General features: G+C 42.3%; 1 protein-coding gene across 1 annotated transcript; it reads right to left on the bottom strand.

Annotated features, from left to right (window-relative positions):
- Positions 1–2,416: 2,416 nt before the first annotated feature.
- Positions 2,417–11,470, bottom strand: SPRYD7 (SPRY domain containing 7). The gene is made up of 5 exons (XM_056328896.1): positions 11,305–11,470; positions 9,851–9,967; positions 8,156–8,322; positions 6,412–6,514; positions 2,417–3,639 (listed from the first exon to the last, which is right to left on the bottom strand). Exons 1-5 carry the CDS (start codon positions 11,408–11,410, stop codon positions 3,542–3,544), a joined length of 591 nt encoding a protein of 196 aa, XP_056184871.1. The 5' UTR covers positions 11,411–11,470; the 3' UTR covers positions 2,417–3,541.
- Between the last annotated feature and the right edge of the window lie 575 nt (positions 11,471–12,045).

Genomic DNA, 12,045 nt, shown 5'->3' with positions numbered 1-12,045 from the left:
ATACCTCAACCATTTCACTGGGAAGCATGATTCATTCTTACTAAAACAAATTTGCTACTAGTAATATATTGCTAAATCTAAACGGAAAATTACTTTCTAGTACAACTTTTAGAAAGAGGTATTGCATCTCATTTCTCTGAGCAAAGCTGGGACTGGGAAAACATTCAGGTTTATTGCCAGATGCTGAAATGACATGCTGAGACACAGGTTAATTCACACTCTCTTTCTGTGGCACATCATCTTACCTGTGCAATGGAGTTAACTGTATCCTTATTTCTCTTATTAACTTATTTTCAGGTGAAAACTGTGCTCTCTTTCCATTTTGATAAGTAGATGGTAATAATCTATTATTCACACCCCTCCCCCCTTATTTTATAGAGTTCTCCTATGTCACCAGTTATAGAACAAGAAGTTACGTGATTTTTATGCAAGAGGTGTAGTTCCATTGCACAGTATTACAAATACATCATAGAATCATAGAACAGTTTGGGTTGGAAGGGCCCTTAAAGACCATCCAGTTCCAACCCCCTGCCATGGGGACACCTTCCACCACACCAGGTTGCTCAAAGCCCCATCCAGCCTGGCCTTGAGCACTGCCAGGGATGGGGCAGCCACAGCTTCTCTGGGCAACCTGTGCCAGTGCCTCACCACCCTCAAGGAAAGAATTTCTTTCTAACACCTAATATCACACTCTGTTTAAGATGAGAAATTAGCAGCTTTGAGCTATAAAAGCAGGCTCTTTTCATGTTTTTGGTAAATTTGGCAGCTATTTTGAATATTTTAGATTTACCAAAATGTTTTCCATTTCAAACACAGCTTCGAAGAAGACAGCCTTCTCTGTTTTTTAAAGCAAGTGTATATTAAGCTCAAAGTAGCAGCTTTTACTGTTAAATATTCTTAAACACAGCAGACTTCAAAAAAAGTTGTTTGCTGGATGCAGTTAGATAAAGTGATAAGAATTTCTTTAAATAATTCCTCCTTTCCTCACTAACATGGAAATATAATTCCACAAGAAGCACCTCCATCTCAGTAGCCTTTCATGGCAAAGAACCATTGTTGAAGGCATTGCTGAAACATATCAAAAGGAAAAAGGACACCTGCCTTCCCTTTCCTTTTTAATATTTTATATATGTATGTATGCATATATAATAATTTCCAGTTTGAAGAGCTGACAAACAATTACAGAATCATTATAGTACATGTTAACTAGTATAGTAACAGCACCTAAAGGAAGAATCACGGAATGGTTGCAGTTGGAAGCAGCCTCCAAAGGTCATCTGGTCCAACCACCCTGCTCAAGCAGGGCTACCTAAAGCCACTTGCCCAGGACCATGTCCAGACAGCTTTTGAATATCTCCAAGGATGGAGACTCCACAACCAGTCTCGCCAACCTCTGCCAGTGCTCAAATCACCCTCATAGTAAAACGTTTTTCCCGATGTTCAGAGGGAACCTCCTGTGCCTTGGTTTGTGCCCATTGCCTCTGCCTGTCACTGGGTACCACTGAAAAAAGCCTGGCTCCATCTTCTTTTCACTCTCCCTTCAGGTACCTATATACATCAATCAGATCTCCTGAGCCTTCAAAGATAAGGGCTAAACAGCCCCAGCTCTCCCAGCCTTTCCTCACAGGAGAGGTGCTCCTGTCCATTAATCATCTTTGTGGCCCTTCCTCAGACTCTCCAGTATGTCCACGTCTCTCTTGTGCTGAGGAGCCCAGGACTGGACACAGCACTCCAGGTGTGGCCTCACCAGGGCTGAGTACAGGCGAAAGATCGCCCCTCTTGACCTGCTGGCAATACTTTGTCTAATGCGGCCCAGGATACCAGTTCCCTTCTTTGCTGCAAGGGCACTTTGCTGGCTCATGTTCAACTCGTTCCACCAGGACGCTCAGGTCCTTTTCTGGCAAGCTGCTTTCCAGCCGGACAGCCCCCGGCACATACTGGTGCCTGGGGTTGTTTCTCCCCAGCTGCAGGACCTTGCATTTCCTGCTGAACTTCACAGGGTTCTTGTCAGCCCATTTCTCCAGCCTGTTTTGGTCCCTCTGGATGGCAGCATAACCCTTTCGCATGTGAGCCACTCTTCCCAGTTGTGTGTCACCCACAAACTTGCTAAGGGTGCACTCTGCCCCATCATCCAGATCGCTAGTGAAGATATTAGAGAGGGCTGGACCCAGCATTGACCCCTGGAATACACTGCTAGCTACTGGCCTCCAACTAAATTTCGTGCCACTGATCACCTCCCTCTGGGCCCAGCCACTCAGCCATTGGGGATTTCTCCATAATGGTGCCTTGTAGGCACTTCCTTGCTTACATGCAGGTGCTGGAAGTGGAAAGTTCTACCCAACACTGTCGTGGGAAGCAAGGTTAAAAGGAAGGAAAACACAAGCCACTCAGAATGAAAGACAGATGCAGAAAATCATAAGGTGAAAGGCTTTGAGAAAGCTGTTTGTATTTGAAAATTTCAGAATCAGATAATTTCTAAAAATATTTAAGTAAAATTATTCATTTATGCAAATGCATTAACCCAGGAAGAGCCAAAAACTAAAAACAAACATCCAGTATGAAGACTTTCTTTACAATAAAAATTCTTCTAGGAAGTATATTAAATATGACAAGAGGGGAAAAAAAGCATCTCACAATTTATATTCAAGGGCATCACATTTTAGAACAATGTCTTAGCCATTAATCATTTACAAACGATTCACAAAGAAATTAAATATGCTATTCCATAAGAGAATAATGTAATTTACAGTTTAGATGTAAGGCTTCACCATAACATCTCATACCCTTCACCTGGCTCTTTGCATACCCAAGTTGAGTGATCTGTACTTACTCTCCTGCCGGAGCAACACAGCACGGTGGTCCTCAAAAACACAGGTAGTGTTCAGGTTTACTTTGGAAGGTTAAAGAAAAAAAGTATTACTAGTAAGCTTCACAATAAAAGCAAATGAAAAGCTAGGAGAAATAGATTAAGTTATATTTGCTAGTCCTAGGATTCAGGGAATGGAATAAATTACACCTTGTGAAAAAAAAGTATCTAGCTACTAGTTATGCCATCATATTATTAGTCATTGTGCACAACTGGGACACCACAACTCCAAATCACAGACCAGAAACACAGTGCTTCCTTTAAACAAAGTACGTAACTTCTGTATGAAAAAAGTTGGGGAAAAAACCATGAGAAGTATCCATCTCCATAGCTATCATATGCATAAGAACTATTTGCTTTAGAGAGCTCCAGTTTATTCAAAACACTGAACGTAATACTGATGACAATAACATCCCTTAGTCTCCTTAGGGATCAAGTACAAATCAGAGAAAAACCCTGTCCCAAAACACTCAATTTCAATCACAAAACATTGTCAGAAATCTCGTATTTGCAACACAGTTACCTGGTGTTGCAGTTAACATATTAAATCTGCAGACAACAGTCACAAGTACTTACTAAAAATACAGATATGTTTCCTAAAAGTAAAGTGAAGCTTTATTTAGATGACAAAGCTTTTATAATAGTGCACGGTGCAAATTTTCAGTATGAAGACATTCAGAAGATTTGCTGCTCAAAGAGGATCTTTTCAAACCCTGGTGGAGGTGTGTGATAAAATTCACTGAACTGACAATCCAGAATGGCACTGTCATCAACTGCAGAAAAGAACCAAACAGAGGGAATTAGATAAGGAATACTTACAGTTTGATCCTCTATTACACCATCTTACTAGATTATATACTATGCTCAAACCATGAAGAATATTCTCAAACACATCCACTACATACATACAATACAATTAAAAGAAATCTCTTCAACAAATTTGCTAAAGCCCTACACATGACGGCAAATCATCTCTCTCTTCTGTTGTTTACTTTAGTTGGTAATTGTCCTTGGTGAAGTCAATGAGAACACTACCTCTGACTTCACTGGGAGTGTTAGCAGGGCTTCAGGTAATTCCCTCCAAATCTTCTCCTCCATTTCTCTGGAAATCTACAGATTAAGGACACTACCAGATACATGCTGAAGGGCTGTCACCTCCTCAGCTGCGTACCTTTCTGTCCACTTCCTCATTCTGCTGGAGTGTCAGCTATCTGCAATGACTTCTCTGGAGGTTTACAAGGTTTCAGATGTCTGCAGTGGTTGGTGTCAGACCATCTGTTTTAGCGTATGCTCCAAAAAGAGCTTCTTTGACTGCCTCTAAGTTGGAAGTTAATGATTTTTTACAATACTTCTCCCAGTTTTAGAGCCCTTGCATAATCTGAGACACAAGTGTTACTACCTTCAATGTAGAATACAAACAACAAACTGCTGAGCATTTTCAGAGCAAAGCTTTCATGTACTGCATTAGCAAACTGAAATACCCAACCAGTCAGAAAAGCCAGGTATCTTTCAAAGACAACTTCCAAGACAAACCTGGTACTCTAGCAACATCAGGTGAAAACAGAAAAGCTTCATCTCCATATTTTGGTTTGGAATTTAGATATCTGAGAGCCAAGGTAGGAATTTTTCCCTCCTAGGCTCAGATAAAACTCCTATCAGTGTATCTGTACAGTTCTGTAGTACTTACGCAGTGTTTGTATCTCAGTTCCGCAAGAGCGCCCAAGGTATAGCTGCTGTAGGGAACAACCTTTAAGTCCGTTTTTCTGTTTTACGCTCTCAAGCTTGACACCGTGTTTGCCTGCTCTATCATGATTCTTTTAAAAAGATACCTACAGTTGCAGTTTGAATTACGGACAGGGTAAATGCTTAAGAAACTCTTTTCTCTATGGTAAAATCCCTTCTCATGGCTAGAAGTTCACATTAAATTAAGGACATTTATAGTTTATACCAAGTAAGTACCACACGAAAGCAATTTGCAGGCTTCAATTGTTATAGCTACATGTAGGAGACATGATAATTATGACGAAATTATGCCTGCTTGTGGAAGATGACAATAAGAGCCTGGCAATAAAAAAGTCACTGCATTCCTCAGGCACAGAACTTCTTTAGTCAGAGAAAAAGATGATTTACAGTAGGCTAACATGCCACCAAATGTTTTCTGAAAGCAACGTGTATTCTTCATGTTATGTAACACTATTTCCAAAATATAGGGAAGATGCAACAATCAACTATCACACAGCAGCTCTCCTCCCGCTGCTCAGGAAGCTTTTGGCACCAGGAGATCCTGCAGTGCTACAGGGCAGCCACTGTCTGCCACAACATTTTACCAGCGCCATCACGTGGCCTAAGAACACATCACAGTATGACTATGTAAAACAATTGCCACTCTAGTAGCTTAGAAAGCTGTAATTTGTCAGCTACATTTATAGGCTTCAGAGGCTCTACAACACATATATAATATTTTCTTCCCGTTCATAAAACTCAGTATTACAAATTTATCAAGATATAAACGGAAACATGCCAACAGTTCATTAGGAACCAACCACGAAATGAAACAATTATCCACATCATATAGCTAATGGTATCTCAAGAGCAAAACGATTTTGCAAGAAGCTACTGCTTAGATGAAGCTCACACAGGAATAAACTGGACATGGGTTAGGTATAATACTGGGAATCCAATGAGCAGTTATCATTTGCTGGAAATTACAGGCCAGCCCAGGGTGTAGTGTTGATTATGCACTGAGCCAAGGGCAATGCTGCCTTTCAGATGAGATGTTAAACAGAATTCTAACTACTTGGGAACTCCAAAACGATCACCAAGTTCTGGAAGAGTAAATCATTAACACATGTCTTGGCCAAATTCCACCTTCCATAATTCATCAATTGTTCCTTAAACTGCCTATGCAGGGATTAATTGGATATGGTATTTGTTTCTTGTTCAAAACTGCTGTGTTGTATTGATGGTTGCTGGCACAACAGCTACCACAACTGCTGAGTTTCAGAATTGGGCACCAATTTCATACGGCAGCAAAGAGCTGTACCACTATATAGCAAAAGCAGGAATACATTAAAGTTATGACTTCCATAATAAAATATAAACAGCAATTCAGTATCTACTTGTATTTAACACTGAATGCATTTATAAAGTATGTGAAATTAACAGGCATAAATACCAAGCTTCAGAGATAAATCAGATTAGCCCACAAGTCTACATAAGTTTGAATTTGTTGTTTTTCTTTTTCTCATCTGTTTCACAGGTTTTTCACCTTGCAATTTTTAGACCAAGTGCAGTAACTGCCCAGCTGGTTGGATGCAGACACTGTAAGCTGTCAGTAAACAGCACTTCTTTTCACCATTAAGCATTAAAAATTAGATGAAAATATACTTTTGTATTTTCATGCAATTTGTACATTTGGCAAAATGTAGTTGCCAAAAATAAATGATTGACGCGTCTTCCATTTAAGCAAGAATACATAGCTCACAAGACAGACTTGGTACAAAAATACTGTCCATACTGTGAAACAGTGAAAATCTCTGACTTACCATAGACCACTGGATAGACAGTCCCTCGGATTCCTGAAGCTGGACAATGCATGTTCTTCCCATTTAAATATACATTTAATTCTACATGGTCGTATGTAATACCCTACAAAGTACAGAAAATTAACAAAAAAGCATCAACAAGTTTATACATGTAAGATTGCTACTTAATTTAGCTTTCTTAGCCACAGGCAAATTTTAACACCATTACGCAAACCACAGCATCCTAGAAAACCTCACTTGAAATATTCCTGCAAAGGACTAGAAGTTAATAAATGACTGGTAACATTTGTATTTTCAAATAGTCAGGATTCCTTAACGCTCATACAATTTGGATGCATCACAGTACTGCACACTGCATCCTACCAAGTTTAGAAAACAAATTTCCAAACTACTCTTCACCATGTTAAAGAAACACAAAGTTTATCATGATTTTAAATATTAAGCAGTTTGCAGTCTTCTTGTTTATACCTCCTCATGGAAATAAACTTAATTCAGAGCGTCACTATTTATTAAAGTTATATGTCCATACTTCCATATGGAAACCTCTCTCAGGTCATTCACTCTGCCAGCAGCAACAGACCATGGTTTCATACAGAATGCCATAAATATGCTGACTGCAGTGCAGAAAGCAAATGCTAACAAGGTAATAAGTTACTTATTTGTTAGCTAAATCATTTTTCTCACTGTTTTGGTATGGCTGAGTGTGACAATTTGTGCTGTCATTCAGTACTTCAGCAACCTAATGGCAGAACAAAATAAATTGAAACTTTTGAAAACTGGGGAGTTAGAAGTAACACATCAGCTACTTTTTTGTGAGTAGTTGAAGCTGTTCAGATGACACAGGTTGACCAAACCCTGAAACAGTCTGCAACTGTCCAAAAAAACAATTTCAGAAGGGGATTAGAAAAATAATAATAGTACCTGAGGGCAAAGGATGGAGTAGTCAACCTTAGCTCTTTGGGGCTTCTAAAGATGAAATTTCTAACCGCTGTTACATAGAGGCAAGGTTACCCAGCAAGAAAAAGTAGTGATGATAAATGGTCTCAATTTTGTTGCATTGCTCCCATGTATTTTTGAAAATACATCTCTAACAGGACATTAAGAAAATTACAGGAATAAAACACAACCCTTTGAACAAAGTCACTTAAAGATGTTTTGAGAAACCTGGAATAGTAAGATACCAAAAAATCTTAAGATTCTCCATTTGTTCTCAATTCTTAAATAATTTTCCCATTGAGCATTACTCCCCTTCCCCACTTACTAACTCTCCTTCCCTACAAAAGTTTGACTAAAAATACAATTCATTTATCATCCAGGACCTGTCTTTGCTCAGCTCTGTCCTTCTAATCATTAACCAGTTAGCTACAGGATCTTGAGCTCCGCTGGGTATGGTGCATAGCTATGTAATGCATTCCAAGACATTATTTGTTCAGGGAGGTCCTATCTCAAACAGTGTAGGATCCTTGTTGTGGGAGTTATCCGTCAGGCAGATACTGCAACCAAGCATGAGAGGCTACTTTTCAAACATTGGTGAAGTCTCTTCCTCATTCAGAAACGTATCAATGCTGAGAATGAAGTCCACAGATATGCAGGCTGCTGATCCATTCAAACACAACAGGAGTTGGTATCAGCACTTTCCAAACTGGGAGATGCAAACTGAACAATTTGACTGAAACAGTCAGCCTGACCACAGAGTTGTAAATAAGAGGAATCCAGGGGAGTAAAGAAGGCTTAAGAAACTCACCACCACATCACCCTCCTGAGGAAGGTTGTTTGCTGGTAGTCTATTTTTCTCCTCATTATTATAGTAGAGAGCTCCATCATTTCTCATCACCAGGCTATGGACATCTCGACCAAGCGGAATTTGATTCAAGTTTGCTTTCTGGGTTGCAACTCCAATACCCCAAATCCCTAAAACGTGCCATTAACAGGGCAAGAAAAAAAACATTAGTTTGAAGACTATTTTACTGAAGCAGAATAGCATAAAGAATGTGTTTTTAGCTAGTGCCATAGCAGTACTAGTAGTAAGTATCTCTTGGAAATACCAAGACTATTGTGGGTTATCCCTGCTAGGAAGCTAAGCACCACCCAGCCATTCACTCGCTTCCCCCACAGGCCCAGTGGGACAGAGGAAGAGGAAAGGAAAAGTAAACCCAAGAAAACCTGTGGGTAAAGACAGAAAGTGCTTAATTAGCAAAGGAGAAAACTTCAGAAAACTTTCCAATAGTCAGGGTGACCCCACAGATGATCCCTAATAGACTGTGCAGGGACACTTCTGGGAATTGAAGTTTTAACTTAAGTGATCTACAGTTCTCCTGCCTTGGGGCACAGGAATAAAGACACGGCTCATAGGGACCAGGAGTATCAATTTCCTGTGTTTCTCAAGTATAAGAACATGGATATTGTATCTGTGTGAATAATGACCATGTATGAACAACAGCTGTGGGGGATTCTTCCCCCAACATAAAGGATACCGAAATGGTCAAGTTAAGACTGATCTGGGGTTTACATATAGTTCAAAACTAAACAACCAGTTTGACTGCAAAGTGTTTTGGACAGATTTGTGTTCATGCTGCCTGCACTCCAATTCAACTGAACGCAAACAACCCTTACCCAAAAAGCACCAGCTTCACGCTCCAGCTGGTATCATATGGCCTGTCTCTGGACTAACACTTCTCTTCTTTCCCTAAGTGTGTAGGGATATAGGTGGAGGGAAGAAGAGCTTCATTTTCACAGTGTATGTTGTTTTTAAAAATGCATGTCTGATTTTTCATGTTAGAATACCGGCAAAACTGGAGTGCACTCTACTACTGAAGCTGACTATTAGTAAAAGTATAATGCTTCCAAATTTCATTCACTTTCAGCTGCTTTGCATTATATTTGTGCAAAACAAATAAAACAGGGTGTTGAAAGACTCCTCCTGATAAGGCAGTGTCAGAGTAAGTGCCACACTTACTTGATTTGAACAGCAAAGTTTAACACAAGGAGTGTTACCCTTGCTTGGGCAAACACAGTGCATATTAAAAGCAAATGAAGGTAGACAAATAGCTACAAATATTGCTGGATAAACTGCATTGCTTAAAAAAAACCCAACTTCATACCTACAGTGTTTTATGTGGTCATAAGCATTTATTTACAAAAAAACTTTCCTACAATATGCTAACTGAAAAACATGCACATAACAGCATACAAAATAATACAGTGGTTTAGTATTTCCACTCCCTTAGTAATATACTTACCACTCTCAAATATTTAAGAGCCACAATTAAAAAAATATATTAATTTCCTTCTACACAATGACACCTATAAAACTCTCCGATGTTCACAAGTTCAAGGATGAAATTAGAAAGATGCATGTGCTCGGTATTTGAGATATGACCACCAGCAGACAATCTGACATACCTTCCAAGTTTAAAGTTGTACATTTTTGCTGACTAACCTGTGGACTGGATTTTAAACTCAAAATAGCTCTTGTTCTGATGCAAAGGTGCATTGGCCAAGCAGCCTCCTGTGCCACATATTCTTCTGCCATTTTTAACAATGACAACATCTGTCCCTGCAAGAAGAAAAAAACCCCGCAAAATATCAAAATATTTTTAGAAGTCCAGAAGCAGACTTTAACAGTCCTAAACATTGAGAACAGTTTTTGTTCTTTCTGCCCCAAGTAAGAGCTTCATTAGTCTGTTGAGAATGATGATGACAGGTGACACTTTGAAGTAAGAAAAGCAAAGCTGTTTACAGGCCAGTTCATCTTTCAGATAGGGTTTATTAATTTTAAATCTATACACTGCTCTAATTTAGCCTCTTGCATTTTATGGCTCCATGTCAATTACAACCTTTGCTCAACCACATCAGAAGCATAACTTACAATTCAGTCAGAAAGGGTTCACTGCGAGACCACAGCCCTGTACCCTGTCTCTACGCACTGGAGAAAAAATGTTCGGCAAAGGGAAGGAAAGACACATTGGGTAGAAACTTTTGATGGAATTGAAAGGTGTTTAATTATTCCCTGAAAAAATCCTTTTATTAGAAACATGCCTACCAATACAGGGAGAAAAAAATCCTTTGCTAAGTCTTCCTCCTCCAGTGGAAGACTTCATCTTTAGGCCCTGTTGTCATGGTCAAGATCATGAGACACAGTCAAAACCCACTGATAAAACCGAATAAAAACAGACTAGCAATTGTGCTTGAGCACTAGATTCTGGTTCAACCACACTGCTTTCCTCCTAGCTCTTTCCCTGGCTCTGCTGCAGCTGGCCCAGACCACTTCTCTGCTCCACAAAGCCCAGGCACGGTTTTGTGGATAGCTCGTCCTGAGGATAACACTCGAAGAGCGGTATGGACAAGGCGCTGTATGGCTCGGCTCCCTCTGAGCCTTCATCGCCAGGACTCACCTCCCCTGCTCGGGGCCACCATCCCTCGCCTCAGCTGACCGACACCCGCGGCGTCCCTCAGACACCCCCCGACACTGAGCCACACCTCCCCACGCTCATTCTGCCGATGAGCGTCAACAGAATTTAAACCAAAGGGACATTTCTTTTCCTGAAAACTGCCAAATCCTTCTAAAGAAGCAGTCAAAAAGCGACTTTGCCAGCGCGTTTCACCGAGGAGAGGATAAACTCCAGGGGCAGGCGCACATTCCCCCCGGGCAGGCAGGGCTACACCGTATGAAACCCGTCAGCTCCGCCTTGAAGCCTCCCTCCCACAGCGCCCGGGGACGCGCACCCCCGCCCGCCCCTCACGGGCGACCCCCTGCCGCGCCCCGGGGCTGCGGCCTCCCCGCGGGGAGGCGCCCGCGCCGCCGCCGCCCCTCAGCCTCCGCCCGCCCCCCGGCCCCGGCCTGGCACGGGTGGGCTGGCGGCTGGGGGAGGGCAGGCGGGCCGCCCCGCTTACCCATGCGCTGCGTGTCGAGATGCACCGCCGGCATCTCCTTCAGCGGGATGTGGCCGGCGCCTCCATCCCTGCACCACGAGAAGCAGCAGAACACGGAGGCGGCCATGACTGGCCGGAGCCCGCCGCGCCGCGCAGACGCAACGGCGGGCGGCGGGGCAGGCGGGGGGCGCGGGCGGGCACAGCGCCCCCTGGCGGGCGGGAGGTGGAGCCGCGCGGCGGAGCGGGGGGCGCCCCGGCCCCGCTGCCCGCCCCGGCGCGACGTGGCGGGGGGCGGTGGGACATGGCGGGCAGCGCCCTGTGGCGCGCCGCTCGGCCCCGGGCGTGTCGTGAAACCGAGTACGGTCTCAAAAGAAAATCACATTAAAACCCCATCTTCCCTCAGGAAGTGAAAATTTAAATTAAAACGAGAGCAGCCGGAAACCTGCGCCTTCTCCGGAGCTGAGGAGCTGGGTCTGAACGTGGTGGTGGCCTGAGGCGGCGGCGTGCTCGGCCGGCAGCGCGCAGCCACAGAAAGGACAATACACGTGTATATATTTTTATATAAAAGGGAAAATTTATGTACATACATATTTTAAAAAAAGGCGAAAGGGATCACGGTGGGCAGGTGGTAGGTATCACACCAACAAACTCCACAGTGCTGGGCCATGTGGGAAGAGACTCCTTTGTGGAAATTTACTGGTCAGTTATTCCTGGCTCCAAGTAACAAGGAACCTATTTATCTTCTGCCTTTTTTTTTTTTTC

This window comes from Falco biarmicus, chromosome 2, assembly GCF_023638135.1.
Source record: "Falco biarmicus isolate bFalBia1 chromosome 2, bFalBia1.pri, whole genome shotgun sequence".
Taxonomy (NCBI): domain Eukaryota; kingdom Metazoa; phylum Chordata; class Aves; order Falconiformes; family Falconidae; genus Falco; species Falco biarmicus.
Note: the sequence above shows the minus strand (reverse complement) of the source record. Positions and strands in the feature narration are given on the sequence as shown.

Excerpts from the sequence above, each read along its gene's own strand:
- SPRYD7 (XM_056328896.1), bottom strand. The coding sequence starts at position 11,410 with ATGGCCGCCTCCGTGTTCTGCTGCTTCTCGTGGTGCAGGGATGGAGGC. Across the intron at positions 9,968-11,304 it reads TCTCGACACGCAGCGCATGG|GGACAGATGTTGTCATTGTT; the intron begins GTAAGCGGGGCG and ends TTCTTCTTGCAG. Across the intron at positions 3,640-6,411 it reads TGTCTATCCAGTGGTCTATG|TTGATGACAGTGCCATTCTG; the intron begins GTAAGTCAGAGA and ends TCTTTTCTGCAG.